The sequence below is a fragment of the Pseudorca crassidens genome, chromosome 20 (genome assembly GCF_039906515.1).
Source record: "Pseudorca crassidens isolate mPseCra1 chromosome 20, mPseCra1.hap1, whole genome shotgun sequence".
NCBI lineage: Eukaryota > Metazoa > Chordata > Mammalia > Artiodactyla > Delphinidae > Pseudorca > Pseudorca crassidens.
In genome coordinates, this window is record NC_090315.1 from 17,493,633 (window position 1) to 17,510,802 (window position 17,170).

General features: G+C 51.2%; 1 protein-coding gene across 10 annotated transcripts; it reads right to left on the minus strand.

Annotated features, from left to right (window-relative positions):
* Positions 1 to 4,740: 4,740 nt before the first annotated feature.
* On the minus strand, positions 4,741 to 16,852 carry FXYD5 (FXYD domain containing ion transport regulator 5). 10 transcript variants are annotated; one of them, XM_067720359.1, is made up of 11 exons: positions 16,592 to 16,743; positions 16,234 to 16,326; positions 16,009 to 16,124; positions 15,860 to 15,920; positions 13,977 to 14,057; positions 13,171 to 13,224; positions 11,749 to 11,847; positions 9,050 to 9,118; positions 7,712 to 7,741; positions 7,558 to 7,632; positions 4,741 to 5,055 (listed from the first exon to the last, which is right to left on the minus strand). In XM_067720359.1, exons 4-11 carry the CDS (start codon positions 15,918 to 15,920, stop codon positions 5,006 to 5,008), a joined length of 519 nt encoding a protein of 172 aa, XP_067576460.1. In that variant the 5' UTR covers positions 16,009 to 16,124; positions 16,234 to 16,326; positions 16,592 to 16,743; the 3' UTR covers positions 4,741 to 5,005. The 10 variants fall into 10 exon arrangements, with proteins under 10 accessions (XP_067576460.1, XP_067576458.1, XP_067576459.1 ...); XM_067720357.1 differs by lacking the exon at positions 16,234 to 16,326 and having other exon boundaries at positions 16,592 to 16,750; XM_067720358.1 differs by lacking the exon at positions 16,234 to 16,326 and having other exon boundaries at positions 16,651 to 16,749.
* Between the last annotated feature and the right edge of the window lie 318 nt (positions 16,853 to 17,170).

The following is a 17,170-nucleotide window of genomic DNA, read 5'->3' on the forward strand; positions in this document are numbered from 1 at the left end:
CTGTCCCCCTGGAGTTGGGGTGCATCACCCTCCTGGTATGTAGATGTGCTCACCAACGTGGAAGTTCTCTGAACCCCATAATTTTGGGATTTTTATAGAGGTTACTTCATCATGTAGGCATGGTCAACCATTAACTCGATTTCCAGCCCCTCTCTCCTTCCCGGAAGGTAAGGAGTGGGGCTGAAAATTCCAAGCTTCTAACCGTGCCTTGGTCTTCCTGGTGACCGGCCCCCATCCAGGAGCCCACCAGGCATTGCTTCATTAGAACAAAAGACACTCCTATCAGCCAGGAAATTCCAAGGGATTTCGGAGCTCCACATCCGGAACTGGGATCAGAGACCAAGTATCAGAATGAAAGATGCTCCTAATGTGATTTCCTATCGTTTAGGAAATTACAAGGGTTTTAGGAAGTGTGTGCCGGGAACTGGAAGCAAAACCAAATATAAATATATATATATTTTTTTTCTCATATCACAATGACCAAACTGACCCACCTGGGGAGCTTCTCCCTCCACCCCAATCAAGAGGACCCATTGTACATGGCATCTTCAGAATCTTGTAGCTCTATCTCTGATCCAGGACCCGGAAGTCATCGCAGCCCAGGACATAACTGCCCTTTTGGTTTCCAGTCTGTTGTGTTTTGTGTTGAGGTATAATTCACATGTAGTAAAGTACACAAATCTTAAGTGTACAGTTCAGCCAGCTCTGGCCAATATATACATTCAATTAATCTGCATCACTGTCAGGGCACAGAACATTTCAATCCTTCAAGAAAGTTCCCTCATGTCCCTTCTCCATCAACCTCTTGCTCTCATAGTAAAGGCAACATGATAGTAGTAGAGGCAACTATTATCCTGACTTCTATCACCATCAATTAGCTTTGCTTATTCCAGAATTTCATATAAGTGGAATTATACAGTGTGTGCTCTCTTGTACCTGGTTCCTTTCACTCGGGATAATGCTTCTGAGATTCATTCATGCTGTCGTGTGTACCAGTCATTCTTCTTTTTATCGCTGAGTAGTATTCCATCGCACAAGTATGCCACAGTTTGTATCCACTCACCTATGCTGATGGATATTTAGATCGTTTCCTGTCCTTCGCTATTACAAATATTGCTGCTATAAACACTTGTGTAGTACAAGTCTTTTCTGGACATCTGGTTTCCTTTCTCTTGGATAGATATTTAAGAACTGAACTGCTGGATCATAGGTTAAGTGTACATTTACCCTTTCAAAGAACTGATAGCTTTCTAAAGTGACTGTACTGATTTACAATCCAATTTACAGCAAGGTATGAAGGTTCCACTTGCTCCACATCCTCTGCAGCATTTGCTATTGGTAGTCTTTCTAATTTTAGCCATTCTGTGTGTGGTGGTGTCTCATTCTCGTTTTCATTTACTTTTTGCTCATAACTAGTGATGTTGAGCATCTTTTCATGTGTTTATTGGCCATTTAGATATCGTTTGTGTGTGTGTGTGCATAACTGCCTCTTAATGCCCACGAAGCTAGCGACTGGACACTGGAACCGTGCGGTCCCAAACTCATCACCTTGGCAACCCTACTTGTCAGCAGAAAGCAGCCAGTAGAGCAGAGGATGATCTCTCTGGCTTTCCAATTTCATACGAGGGCCTCTAATTAGCAGAGTTTAATCTGCATCCAGAACTCCATATCAAGGGCATCTTTGAAAAACAGTATCAGCTTTTTCATCTCTACCCCATGGGAAGATGGAATGAGGGGGGAGTGGACGCCCAGCACCAGTTCCCCAGTTATGATGAAGTGGGTCAGCACTGCCCTAGTTCTGCCCTGGAGGCTGTCAGGCATGCTCGTGTGTTGGTGATTCCTCAAGTTCAGGCTTTGCTCCAGTGGTGGCATGCGAAATGGTTTTAGGCCCCAAACAGTATTAATTCACATTGAATTGCATCACGAGAGTAAATTGCTTTTTGAATATCATTTAATCCATCAAATGATATGAGGGAGGAAGACTCTGTTTAGTAAAGAGATGGCTGGCTTTTGTGCTCAGCTCCTGGAAGGTAATCTCTAAGCCCCTGAAATGTCCTGCCTGAAAAGAGTGTCTTTCTTTACCTGGGGGACTTGGGCCAGCCTAGATAGTTTTTAACAATGGGATTTATGGTAGGGCCTTTGGGTCACAGGTATCAGCCCCAGAGGGGCTGGAAAGTAAGGTGACCACGTGGGTGGTCAGTCATGTCTTTGTGACTGAGCTCCAATAAAAACTTTGGACACCAAAGCTTGTGGGAGCTGCCCTGGTTGGCAGTACTCCATGTGCACTGTCACACACTGTTGCCAGAAGATAGCACTGTCCACAGCTCCACTAGGAGAGGACAACTGGGGGTTTCATGTCTGGAACGCTCCTAGACTCTGCCCTATGTGTCTCTTTTCTTGGCTAATCCTAATCTGGTTCCCTTCACTGTAGGGAACTGTAAAACACTGTATTTCACTGTAATAGACCATAACTGTGAGAATAATGACTTTCAGTGAGTTCTGTGAGTCCTTTTAGTGAATTATCAAACCCAAGGGCGGTCTTGGGCACACTCAGTCTTATAGTTGGCATCAGAAGTGAGGGTGCTTCTGGGCCTCCCAAACTCTGCAGTGTCTTTGGGCGGTAAGGAAACAATCACAGCCCTGACACCTGATGCTCTCCTCCAACAGAGCAGACTCTGGCCTCCAGCTCAGAGCCCTCAGCCAGCAACTCAGTATCCAGCTCGAATGCAGTCTGTCTTCTCCGTGCTTGTCTTCATTGGATTTATCTCTATGGCTATCTTCTATCTACATCAAGCAGTACTAGGTCTCCACATACGATTGTGCCTTTTAAAATAAATGTATTTAAGTTAAAAAGGGAGCTGATTTTTTAAAAAGTGAATAATAATAGTACAGGCAGGATGAAAATACAGCAAAAATTGTGAAGAGCATGCGTGATGATTGAAGTTTGGGAAATACTAGAGACATCTTCCACATACTCCTGTGGCCATCCAGCCAGGGGGCAAACGTGGCTGCCAGCACTTCCTGTTCTGAGAAAGAACCTTAGTTCCTTCGCTGTGACAACCACATGTGACAAGCATATATGTGACAGGCATATCTCCCTCTCCCCAGTGCTTTTCAATATGTTTAAAAAGTGACCTGCAGTATGAAATCTGTTTTACACCATCATCAATAGGTTGAACCACATGAAATTGTTTTTACAGGTCAAAAAAATTTAAATAGTGACAATTTCATATTTAATTTATATTTCAATTTAATAGATATAACACATTACACATGAATATATACATATATGTGTAATATATGCTATATATATATATATATATATATATATATATATATATATATATGAATGATATTCCCTCCTGATTGGTTAAGTATCTGTTCTGATTCGTAGGTGGGGAGTGCCAATCAAAAAATATTTTTAGTATCCCCCCATATGTATATTATATATATATCATGTATGATGTATATCACATAGATAGTATACATATATTATACATAATATATGTCACATATACAATATATTGCATAAAATATATGTATTTGTTTCATTGAATTTATCTTTTTGGCTATCTTCTATTTATATGAAGCAGTATTGGTTTTCCATATATCATTGTGCCTTTTTTGGGGGGGGGTTATTTTGGCCACGCCATGCAGCATGCAGGATCTTAGTTCTCTAGGCCAGGGATCTAACCTGTGCCCCCTGCAGTGGAAGTGTGGAGTTTTAACCACTGGGCCACCAGGGAAGGCCCCCTCACTATGCCTTTTTAAATATATTTATTTAAGTTAAAAAGGGTGTTCTTCTCTTAAAAAATGAATAATAATACAGGTGGGATAAAAATGGGGCAAAAATTGAGAAAAGAATCTATCTACAATGTCATATTATTTGTGATATATTCTGATATTTTATTTTCTGTTTTATTACTTCTTTTTCTTTTTTTTCTTTAATGCTACTCACAGCCCACTAGATTGATTTTGTAACCCCGGGAACAGGCTATGACCTGAAGTTTGTGAAACATTGTTATGCAACCGCCTTGAACAGGACCTTGTCTCTTGGCTTCGGCATGACGACCCTTGACCCTGAGCGGAGGTCCCCACCCCAGGCCCTGCACTTCAGAGGGCCTGCTCCCACCTCATCTGGTTGAGTCCCTCCCCACGGGCTGCAGAACCTAAGGGCTTTCAGGAGCCTGTGCCCCTTCTCAGCCATGCTCTGGGCCCCCAGGACCCTGGAATTCCCCACCCAGGCTACTCTGAGCCCACTCCAGGGCCTGCGTGGCTTTCTTTGTGGGCACAGCCCTAAGACCAAGAGGCAACCAGGGGTGTGGATGGACCTTGGATGTGCAGGGTGGGGTGTCCACACTCATATGCTGAGGGACCCAGAGTGGGAAAAAAGAGGGTCACCGTGGGCCTGGGCCCTCCCTCTGTGTTTGCCCGGTTAGCAGTGTTGCCTCTCAGTGTCAGGGGTGAGCTGGCTTTGGACACCAGGCTCTGCACAAGGACCAGGCCAGGGGTCTCGATCTGCCATGGGTGGAATCCAACACTGACCCTCCCATTGGCCAGATTCCCCTGTGGCCCGCCCCTGCCCGCATCCTTCCCACCTCACCCAGGCTGGCTTCGTTCACTGCGGCCCCCAGCTTGGCTTTGGAGTCCGTGACTCCCTCACTTTACTCCTGGGGTCCCTGCCCCAGCCACTGCTGCTTTCTTCCACTCCCCGGTCAGGAATGATCAGAGACCATGGCGCAAAGACCACAGTGCTTTACTTCTTGTCGGAACAGAATGGATAAATGGGGAGCCAGTCAGCCTTCAGGGAGGGCAGGGCTGGGAGAGTAGGGGGCTCAGGCCACCAGTTCCGGCTCTGGCTCCATCCACGTCCTACCTCTCAGGCTGGGCTTTGTTGAGTAGTCTGTAGGTCCTTCGAGGGGAGGGAGGAGGCCAGGCACGGTGAGCCGGCGGGGGCTCAGTCTCGGGGTGCCCATCGCGTCATCAGCCCCCACTTCCAACGGACTCATCTGTCATGACTCCGGCATAACCGGGGCAACTGCCTACACTTGCCACCTGTAGGTGAAGGAAATGGTTCAGTCATGAGTTGGAACAATATCGATTATTGCGGTGATCTGGGTGCCGGAGGACGAGCCTCCCCTCGGGAGGCTCCAAGGCAACTCTGAGCAAGTGACAAGAAGCTGACGGGGGAAGAGCTGGTGCAAAGGTCCGCAGGGGGGACCTCCCCCCACCCCTACGCAGAGGAGCCCTAGCTTCTGTGTCATTCATGTGTTCAGCAAACATTTACTGTGCAGCTACTCTGTGCCAGGCAGTGACCTAGGCACTGGGAACACAGTTGGGAGCAAGAATGGATAAAATCCCTGCCCTAGTAGAGCTTTCTAGTGGGGGAGACCGACAATGAGAAAAAGAACTAAGTCAAGGGCACATACAGTGATGTGTCAGACAGTGATGCATGCTGGGAAGAAAAATAAAACAAGGAAGGATGCAGGGAGACCCAGGAGCTGAGGGCATCCTCATGGCAGTGACTAGAGGGGCCTCAATGAGGAGGTGAGGGGGGAGCCACATGGACATATGGAGGAAGGGTGTTCCAGGCATAAGGCACAGTCAATGCAAAGGCCCTGAGGCAGAAGTAGACAGGTGGGGTTAAGGGAGAGCAGGAAGGCCAGGGGGCTGGGCCAAAGCAAATGAGGGGGATCTTAGAAAACAAAGGGGACTTCAGAAAACAGCCCTCTCCCATCTCCTGGCTGCCACCCTTACCTACACCTCCCTGTCCCTCTAGACTCACCTCCTACCCCTCTCCCGCTCACACTGCCCCAGCCACCCTAGCCTCTTCCCGTGGTTATTGCAACACGCTAAGCTCATTCCTGCGTCTGGGACTTTGCACTTGCTGCTCCCTCTACCTGTTTTTTAAAATCATCTTCCTTATCAGAATCCATTCTGATTTTACCTCTTTAGAGGGAGTACCTCTCCCCGTCCTTCTCAATCCATCTTTATTTTCCTCCTGGTAATTCTCTTTTTCTGTACCTCTGCTCCACTCTGTTCATTAATGTGTTGAGCTGTTTATTGTCATCCCCCCACCAGCTGTGAGTTCTCCGAGGGTGGGGACCAGGGCCCCCAGCATCACAGCACAGGCTGGGCACAGAGTAGGTGCTCACAAATGTCACTGGAACAGTTTATGGCCCCAGAGCTAACATATAGGCTCTGCCCTCACACAGACCTGGGTCCAGTCATTCCCTGATTTTTCTGTGCTGTGTGACCTTGGACAAACTTCTCAACTCTCTGAGCCTCACTTTTCCCACAGGGGAGAGAACAGGGTCTGGCACTAAGTCAGGATCTATAAGCACAAGTTGAACAACTGAGGCAACAGTGCTTGACTCCCTGATTCAACAGGATCAGACACGCATCAGCGATCTCTTTTTAATTCTATCAGTGTTCCGTCTCCCACCTTAAAGCAAAAAGCTGAGGCTGTGCCCATTTTCCTGATGAGGAAGTTGGACAAGAGAGGTCACTCATAAAACTTGGCGTGGGTTGTACAGCTTAACTGAGAGCTTGCAAACTGGTTGCCCTCGTGTTTTACTTAATCTGTAACTTTTTTTTTTTTTTGCGGTACGTGGTCTTTTCACTGTTGTGGCCTCTCCCGTTGCAGAGCACAGGCTCCGGACGCGCAGGCTCAGCGGCCATGGCTCACGGGCCCAGCTGCTCCACGGCATGTGGGATCTTCCCAGACCGGGGCACGAACCCGTGTCCCCTGCATCGGCAGGCGGACTCTCAACCCCTGCGCCACCAGGGAAGCCCCTTAATCTGTAACATTTTTTAAACTTCTTAAAAAATTAGTTTCTCCACTTGTTAATCTCCCTTTGCCCCCCTTCCCTGCTCGACACTGGGCCCTGGGAGGCTGACTCGAGAGGCCGCAGCCCACAGGCCCTGGAGGGAGAGAGGAGGGCAGGAGGAGAGAGAGGCTGAGGTATCCGATCCCCTCGACCCCTGCCCCGCTCCCTCCCGGTGGGCTTCCCAGGAGGCACGGCTGGAAACCTCTCTCTGAAGCCACAGTTCCTGCCTGGGGCCCCCTCCTCCACTTCCATCTCTCATCAGGCCCTGGCGCAGCCATTACCTCTCCTCACTCATGCAGCCCGGGGCCATCAAAGCTTCCCGCTATTGCTAATCCTGGGGAGCTGCACCATCGCATTCCCCTGCCACCGCTGTGTGAACAAGCGCAGGCTAGCCTGCTGGAGAAGACCACCAGGTGAAGAACTGAGGTGCCCACAGAAGCAGAGCTCCCTGCTGACCCGCGGCTGACCTCAGACACGTGAATAAATCCAGCTGCAACCAGAAGAACCATCCAGCTGAGCCCAGCCTAAGTTTCCAAATTGCGGAATTGAGAACTCAGTAAATGGTTATCATCTTAAGCCACTGAACTCTGGGGACGCTTATATGGATACGCCTCCTTTAAAACAACCTTGCTCAGGGGTCTTCAAGAACCTACCCTCCGTCAGAGTCCAAGCCAAGGCCTCCTCCCTCCCAGTCCTGATGCCCCTCCCCCCCAACCCCCGTTCTCACTGGTGAGGATGACGATGCCGGTGATGAACAGCACGGCTGCCACCAGCAGGCCCCGTTTCCGGAGGGTGCCCTCATCTGCAGAGAGACAAATGGAAGCGTGTGGCGAGAGGGGCCTGCACCCTCCTCTCCCCACAGCCTCCCATGGGTAACTTACCATAGGAGAAGGGGTCGTCCTCGCTTGAACCTGGAGGGGACAGAAGGGAGCAAAGGTTTGTGGAGTGAATCGGTGAGTGAGAGTCAGAGTCAGAGCAGAGACACCTGGGTTTCAGCCTTGGTGCACTTAGAGCAAAACTGAAGTCCTTACTCAGCACACAGTCTGGTTCCCTTCACCTCTAACCTTTTCTCCTCACTTGCCCCCTCACTTACTGGGCTCCATCCCCACCCCCCCACCCCCGCTGGTGACCATGCAGACCCTTTCTCACCCCAGGGCCTTTGCACTGGCTGCTCCTGCTGCCTGAAGCTCCCTTCCCCAGATGGCCACATGGCTCCCCCTCAGCTCCTTCTCAGTGAGGTCTCCCTGGCCCTTTACAGAAAATACTCTCCAGTCGTTCTCTCACCCTAACCCTGCTTCATTTTTCTTTTTTATTCCTTTTTTGCTTCGTTTTTCTTGACAGCAGCTTAAAACCACCTCATATATAGTTATTATGATTCTTATGTATTGTCTCTCTCTCCCCATGAAAACGTTTCCTTCATTAGGGAAGAGATTTTTGTCTGTCTCATTCGCTGCTGTACCCCTGGCACCTAGAGCAGTGCCCAGCACACCATAAATGCTCAATGAATATTGCTTGAATGAACGAATGAACTCTCTATATGACCCGTGGGTGTAGGATTTCCATCTGTTCACTGGGGTTGGCTGGACAGGAAGTGGAAGATAAGACCGGGAGCGGAAGAATCAGGGTGCCCCTGCAAACTGAGCTCCCTGCTGACCCCAACCTGATCTCCAGTGCACAGGTAAGTCCAGCTGAGACCAGAGAAGCACCCAGCCAAGCCCAGATTAAACTTCTAAGCTGCAAACTTGAGAGCTACATACATGGTTGTCTTTTTTTTTTTTTTTGGCTGCGTCCGGTCTTAGTTGCAGCATGTGTGATCTTTACTGTGGCATGCAGGCTCTTTTAGCTGCGACACGTGGGCTCTTTTAGTTGTGGCATGTGGGAACTAGTTCCCTGACCAGGGATTCAACTTGGCCCCCTGCGTGGGGAGCGCCAAGTCTTAACCCCTGGCCCACCAGGCAAGTCCCTAAATGATTGTCATTATAAGCCGTTGGGTTTGGGGGTCGTCGGCATGCAGCACTCACTTATGCATTCATTCATCTATTCAGACATTTCTTGTGTGTCTACCCTGTGCCCACCCACAAGAACACCAGCCCTGAAGTCAGGTATTCGCCCGACCCCTGTTTACTGAGCACTATTCTGTGCTGGGCAGTACTGAGGCGCTAAAAACACACAGTGAGTAGGAAATAGCCTGTGTCCAGTCTGGGAAGGGAGCTACTGACCAGTCTGCCTGAGGGCGGGGTCCGTCCTGGCGTTTTTGCGTGGGAGTTGAGTCTTGGGGGGCGTGGGGCCTTGAGTGGGATCAGCAGAGAGAGTGGCCAGAAGATGGTGGAGGGCAGGAGTGAGCCGTGGAGGGAAACAAAAGACAACTGAACGTCTGCGTCTGGGAGAAGCCCCTCTCCCACGCCTACCTTCAGGGCACAGGCCAGGTATCCCCGCCTCCCACCCACAGAGGCAGCCAGGAGTGGCAGGTATGGAAATACTGCAATAAGCCTGCACCCCCCGATTAGGACCAACAGCTCCGACTCCCGAGGAACCCCTGGCTCCTCTCCTAGGACCTCCCGGACCACCCCGTGATCAGGAATAAAGGGTCACATCTGTCAGAGCCACACAGGGGTCTCCAGAACCCTGACCCAGTTACAGAGCCTGGAGATGCTTGTTAGAAAACACGTTGAATTTTGCCTCTGCTCCCAGACCAGAAACACCAGCGGGTTCCTCTCTTTAAAAAAAAAAAATTCAATACCCAAGGGAAGACCTGCCGCTCTGGCACTGAGAAATGTCCTCAGTGAGGCGGCCATCCCTGCCTGATGCCCCGGTGTGAAGTCAGCATGCAGAGAAGCTGCCTCATGACCTGGCTCCCCAGGCCAGCCTCAGCACCTCGTTCCCTAAATAGGAACCGATTACGAGATGTTCAGGAAAAGTTCTTCCAAGAAAAGGGATGAGCCAGATCCAGGGTAAAGATGGAGGGACCACAGGACATGTAATAAAACACAGCCTCAGTGGTATGTGGTGCTCATGCCCCGCCCCCCGGCCCTCACCCCGGCCACTCCGGTGTGTGGGAACCTGGGCTCAAATTCTGGTTCTGCCACTTTGCACTGTGTGGCCTAGGGCCAGCCAAGTAACCTCTCTGGGCCTCAGTTCCCTTCCCTGTAAAATGGGGTACTGACAGCTCCTCCCACATAGAGTAGCTGTCAGCAGTGAACGAGTGACCACGTGAAAGCTTAGCACAGTGTGTCCCGCATGGAGCAAACCCTTAGCACGTTGTTGCTATTGTCTACCTGGCTCTCACTCCTCCCTTCTTCTGGCAACAGTCCCCTTTCTTTGGGGGGAAATGTTCCTGCTTCCCCAGACCATCTGGGTCTCCTGTTGTAACCCAGCCACAAGGGGGAGCATGTGACCCAGTCTCACCTTTCCCTACCTTTCAAATTCCAAGTAGGGCTTTTGAGTGGACGCTAGGTGACGGAGGTTCTGAGCTGGCCATCTCCTTGCCAGGTGGAAAACAAGCTCCAGGGCAAGAGAGACAAAGATGAAGAAGGGAGAGAGGCTCTGGGGGTGCTGGGCTCAGCAGTGCCTTTTACCACTTGGCTCCTTGACCCCCCTCGACCCAGTTGAATTTCCATCACGTACAACCAGGAACAAGGAATACCACATAGGGTAACCCAGGTCAGCAAGGACTCAGAGTGAGTGAATCCGGAGATGTGAAGATGTTTTCTCATTTGGAAAATGCGGAAACAGCTGCTACACCCCCAAACCCCACTGTTGTACAAAATAAAATAAGCTCCCTTCCCCAAGACACCGTATTTCCATCTGTTGTAAAATTGTTTTAATAGACAGATTCTTTCAGAATGAGATGCTTTACTGCCATCACTGGGAAGTTGTAACAATGATAAAAAAATCTACAAGCAGAATGGTGTGACCTTCTAGGTAGTGCTCTTGTGCAGTGCCCAGTCTGAGCAACCATGCGTGCAACTCAGCCTGGGAGTGGCCTAACCTATAGTACTTTCCAGTGGGGGCTGCCTCTCAAATATGGATCATCACACAGGCATTAGAGACCCCCTATTACCTTTATTTTTGCTCATCCCCCCTTTCCCACGCCTCTGGTAACATTAACTCCCTTGTCCTGAGGGGAGCCACCTCTTCCCTGACTCTTGGTCTATGCAGATCAGACATGGGGCACAGACTCAGGGCCTGACCAGTCAGAGCTGTTCATTTCCCAGGCTCCCATTGGTCAGACATAGGCACATAACCCCAGCTGGGCCAATGAGAGTCAACTCTAGGCCTTTCAGCTAGAGATGCACTCTAGCTGCTGAGTTTGTAGCCTAAACTTAGAGCTACGGGACCACCTTTGTCACTAAGAGGGGAAAAGCCGCTTGAGAATGAAGAAAACAGAGCTGAGAGAGGAAGCAAGTCAGTCATGATGACAGTGCTTGAGCCCAGCTGTGCCTGAAATTGGTGCCTCTGTACTTTACAGAGCGTATATCGCTAATACATCCTTTTTTTTTTTTTTCCAGTTGGGTTTTCCGAGTTTTGCAACTGAACAGCTCCTGCTCTAACATTAAGAAGATCTACACCAAGGAAACACCTACAGGTACATTTCCCGCACCAGCCCTTCGAAGGGATCTGAATAAAGAGGGTTCCTGAGTCTACCAAGTTTGGAAAACGCTGCAAACTAGATGCTCCCTCTTGGGATGTCTGCTACAAACAAGCTTTATTACGACTCCGAGAAGTCCTGCCAGATAGAAACGTGTTTAACTTTAACTCAGAGTTTCCCGAATACCTTTGACCGCAAACCGAGAAAATTTTTTTGAAAAATGTATTAATTCCCCAAACAGGTGCTCTGAGAAACGTACTCAGGGAAATGCCGACCTAGATGGAGAATTAAACACAACTCATATGTTGCTGTTCTAGTCCCAGGCTCTACCTTGCGTGCTGCTCTTGTCTGTCCCCGGACCTGGTGTTAGAAGCACATCCATTTCCGTCGGTTGCTGGGTGTGGATCTCCATCTGGTTCGGGGTTGCTTCTACTCAGGTCGGAAGAGAAAGGAGGGGAGGGTAAGAAAGAAGCGAATCAGGGACCTGCAGAAAGCAGCAAGGGGCCCTCTCCCCTCCTCAAGTTGGCAAAAATCAAAGACATCCATGTACAAGTGCTGCTGTGGGGATGAGAGAGGGGGACTCTCTCACACGCCGCTGGTGGCAGGGCAAATCAGTGTGCCTTTGCCCCACCGTGTCGTGGGTAAACTTTACAGCCAGGTTCCTGGACCCTCATCCTAGCCGTGTCACTGACTTTCGGTGACACCTTGGGTGAGTTACTCTGAGCCTCCTGTAAAGCGAAGCTAATGCTCATTTCTATCTCAGAGGGTTTGTGTGAGGATTGAATGAGTGAATGAGGGTGAAATATTTAGAACCATGACCGGCACTTAATTTGTGCTATACGTGCTCAAGGAGGAGGGGACAGGCTTGCTCATTGCGGCACTGCAAGCAACAAGAAGCACTGGAAGCAACCAATATGTTCATCAAGATGGGCATGGCTTCATCAGCTGTGCACCGGCACCCTGCAGAATGCCACGCAGTGAAAAAGACCCACATGGATGCTTCTATAGGACTGTGGGAAGAGCTTCCAAACACATTATTGCATGGGGGAAAAAAAGCAAGTTGCTGAACAACAGTCATACAGTACCCTTAAGCTCCCACAACGACACCTCCCAATTAGTATGTTTTCCCCAGTTAATACACGTGATGCAGTATCACTGGGGAACTACTCCCAATATAACGCTAACGGTGGGGACCTCTCAGAGAGGGAGAAGAGAATGAGAATGGGGAGTGGATGAAGGGATTTCATCTTACCTGCAATATTCTTTTTATTTCCAAGGAGAACGTGTTTAGGTACCACTAAACAGTAATGGACAAAACTGGTGAACACTTTTTGAATGATGTTATATTCCAAGAAAGGGTGAAAGAAATGATTTGAAAATTCAAAAAAGGAAAAAGATAAAGAGATAAAAGGAAGAAAATGAAGGGGTTGGCATACAGGGAGTTTCTGGGGTGTCTGCAAAGCTCTATTCCTTGACCTGGCTGATGGTTACATGGGTTCAACTTAGAGTAATTTAAGTTGTACACTTATGGTTTTTATATTTTTCTATAGGCATGTTATTTTTCATGATTTCAAACAATTTTTACAAGAAGTGAATGGAGTTAGCTGGCTGCCCCACGACAAAGTAAACCTGGGGATTCAGCACTGGGGGACTGAAATGGGTAATCAAGGACCCAGAGTGTCAGAGGAAGAGGGGCAACAATGTCTGTCCCAGGCCCACCTCCCCACCCTCTGCCCCTGCCCAACTCATTACCAGCCTGCAGGGTTGAAGTCTGAGGAGTGGGCTGGAGTTCTGGTTGGACGGTGTCTGGAGTCCGGAAACAGGAAGAGAAAAGAGAGAAGATGCAGAGAAGGTGCATGGATGGAGGTACAGGGGGATTTCCATAGCAACTCAAATTTGATGTCATGGAAACGAATTAATCCAGCCATTTGCTAACTGCCCAAATGGGATGCCAGTATCTCCCTGGCCTCAGGCCCTCCCCTCCCACAGATGTCTTTTCCCCTACTCAACACCCACCCGCGTCTGGTAAGAGCCCCCTGAACTTCCTTTGGGGAACCATCCTTCCCTGACTGTCAGTCCACTTGGTTCAACAGGCCTGGCACCAGCCCTGTTGGAAGTTAAACACAAGACCCGGGTCTGGCCAATGAGTTTTCTATGCCTGTGGCCACAATGATCCGCTCACAGGTGGGTGTGTGACCTGAGCCTGGTCACTGACACTCAGCTCTGGGGCATCTGCTGGATTGGGGAAGGGGAAATTCTCTTTCCTCTGGATTCTTAGCAGGTAGGATAGAAGCTCCAGGTCTCTATGGGCCATCTTTGCTCCATAAGAGGAGAATCTGCCTGAAAATGAAGCCACCACAGAGAAAACAGAACCAGAAGATGGAGCCACGTTCCTGATAGCATAATCTGAGCCTAGACGGAGCCATGCCTGAAGGTTTACCCCTGGACTTTTCAATTACACAAATCCAAACAATCCCGTTTGGTCCAAGTTTGAGATGTTTGTTGCCATTGTTATTTGCAATGACAGGATCTTGACAGACCTGTCCCTCTTTCCTCACCTGGGGCTGGAGTCAGGGCATGAACGTTCTCAGTGACTGGGTCTGCTAGAGTAACGGAGGTGGCCTCCTCCAATGTCTGTCCTGGGAAATCAAGGATGAGAATTCAGGGAGGAGCCTCTGGTCCCCCTTCTCTCACCGAAACCCCTACCCCGCCCTCCCTCCTGAAACTTTGGGGGATAACCAGGAAGCCCTGTCTGCTGGCGGAGCAGCAGACAGATGTGTGATCAGCTTTGGTGGAAGTGTTTTAAGAAATGCTAATACCCCAGCACCCTACCTGCAGCTGCCTCTCCCTACCCATCCTTGTGGGGTGAGAGAGGCAGTTTAGCCTAGGAGCCCAGGTGCTAGACTCAGCCAGGGCCCTGATCTCAAAATCTGTTCCCAATAACTTCCTTGCTGTGTGTCCCGGAGCAAGTGAAGCCCCTCTCTGAGCCTCGGCTGCCTCATCTGCAAAGTGGGGATAATACTTGAATCTACTACTCAGGACTGTAGAGAGGGTGAAATGAGATGGAGGTCTCCCGCACTGCTTAACATGCAGTCAGTGCTGGATAGAGCCACTGTCCCCCACCCTGGCCCAGCCTCCATGCTCTCCCTCCTGGACCATCACACAACCTCCTCCCTGGTGTCCCTGCTCCCATCCCGCCCCTACAGTCTGCTCCCCACACACAGCCAGAGGAAGCCTGTGAACCCCTGAGTCAGATCAGGGCCCTCCTCTGGCTGCATCTCACTCCTAGTAAGAGCCAAAGTCCTCACCTGGCCCATAAGTCCCCCCTCCACCCGGTCCCCTGTCACCTCTCTGACCTCTCCTCTTACCACCCTGCCCCTTCCCACCCTAACCCTAACCCAAACCCGAACCTGAACCCTGGCCTGCCTGCTGTCACTCACATTCTCCAGACAGCACTCGTTCCTTACATACCTGCTTGGCTTGTTCCCTCCTCTCCTTCAAGTGTCTGCCCAAATGTCACCTTCTGGTGAGGTCTTACCTGATCACCCTATTTAAACAATCCTCATTTCTCTCCTCTGTTTTTCTCTATAGCACTTTTCACCTTCTAGCATACTATATAATTTACTGATGTGTCAGTTACTGTGTGTCTTTCCAACTAGAATGTGAGCTCCTGTTTTATGCAATTGCTGTTTCCCCAGTGCCTAGAATAGGATCTGCTCAGTGAACGCTTGTTGAATGACTGAATGAACACAGGAAACCCATTTTATCAAAGAGAAATGGGGCAGCTTCAGTGCAGAGTTTGCTCTGGGTTCCAGGGTTGTAGCCCAGCCCCTCCACTCACTAGCCTCTGGCACAGGGCACTTTCCTTCACTGGGCCTCAGTTTCCTCATCTGTAAAATGGTCATGACAACAGCATCACAGAGTAGAGCTGGAGCTGAAACAAGCACCTGTCATGTAGAAAGCGCCTGCAAAGGCCCCCCACAGGGACTGCCTTCAGAAAACACTTCTCAGGTAAGGGTGAGACATCTCCAACTCCTGGACTGGCCCCAGCTCACCCTTTTCCCTAATCATATATCACCCGGGGATCCCAGGGAGCTGCTCTGCTGTGAGTCCGGTGTTCCTGGCTGCCAAGTAGGAAACCGACACCCACCTCCCCGCCAAATCAAACTCCGTTGAGTCCTTCTTGGAGGTGAAATGGAGGATGCTCAGCAGGACAGGCCCTGGCCAGACTCGTTGGAAGCGGCCACCCAGGTCTGAGGTACCTAAACAGGGTGTAACCTTGGCCCCCTTATTGGGGCCCCCACTTCCTGGTGCCAGCTCAGGAGAGGACTGAGGACACAGGACAGAGCGTCCAAATTCACCAGCCGTCCACCCAGCAACACATGCACCCGGAGCGGGGCTGAGGGCTCTGCAGCAGGGTGGAGTCAGGGCTGGGCCTTACCTCTGGCGGGGAGAATCAGGCCAACGAAGACCAGGAGACACAGACGACCAAAGGGCGACATCTAGAGCAAGCCAGAGCGGGGGTCAGCCATGATGTCAGTGAGGCAGGCCCAGGGCAACCCGCGGGGACCCTGCAGCCCCCTTCCTTACCCTGAGCAGGCACCTCTGGCTTCAGAGACCCCTGCCAGGGTCTTTGGCTGCGGGAAGGAGGGCCAGGGGGAGGGTCTCAGAAGTGGGGATCGCCAGCAGTCACTCCCTCTTTCCCTCTGCAGGTCCCCAAAGAAAACAAGAAGCATCAGACTAAAGCAGGCTTCAAGTAGCAGCCACTGCATGGGGCTGAGGCAGAGAAGCACTCAAGGGCTGGGCAGGACTGACCGTGCAGGGCGAGGGGAGGGATCTGGGGCACCGGAGGAGATCTGAGGACCTCGGTCCCTCCCTCCGGGGCAGTCCTCAGAGCAGAGGAGTCAGCTAGGAGGGGGAAAGAGGAAGAGTGAGTAATGTGCTCCTGATCTCAGAGGAAAAAGTGAGCTGGTGTTAGGGGCCTCCCTGCAGGGACAATAGAGCAGGATGCTGGGCAGATCTGGGAGGGTGAGAGGGATGGAGGCGAGCTGGGGAGACTGAGGCAGGAGGAGAGAAGCAATGCCGCACGCGGAGGTACTGGGGAGCCGGAGGGACAGGGAGCATGCATGGGGGGGGGCGCGGAGAGGCGCCAAGAAGATCGCTCTCTACCCACCTGAGCCCGGCCCCTGGGCAGAGGGGAGCGGACGGAGGAAGATCGGAGGAGAGACTCACGTCAGAGCTGGTGGTCCCGAGCCGCCGGCAGCCTCGTGCGGAGAGGGCAGCTGCAGTGGCTGAGTCCAGGCGGAGGGTGTGGCCAGGGGAGCGCTGGCGGGCGGGGACCGAGACGGGCTCAGTCATTTCCTCTTGGGTTTCCTGGCTTCAGAGCCCGGGGTGGGAGCAGGAGGGGGAGACGTTGAGGGCTATGGGGGGGCTGGGGTGAGAGGCTGGGCGGAGGCCTCCAACCCCCCGGCCTAGGGGAGGGTGGGGGTGGGGAACAGCAGGGCGGGCAGGTCTGGGCGGGGTGGGGCTCCTGTGGGGAGGGAGGGAGAGCGGGGGAGGGGTCTACTCTGGGGTCTGGGGATGAGAAGGGAAGGGGCAGCTGGGGGCGGTGGCGCTGAGGGAGGGAAGGGAAGCTTGAGGGGCTCTGAGAGAGAAGGCGGCCACTGTGGCGCTGCGGGAGGGGAAGGAGAGGAAGGGGGAAAATCTGGGGATGGGGGAGACAGCTCCCCAGCTTCAGCTTTGTCCCCTCCCC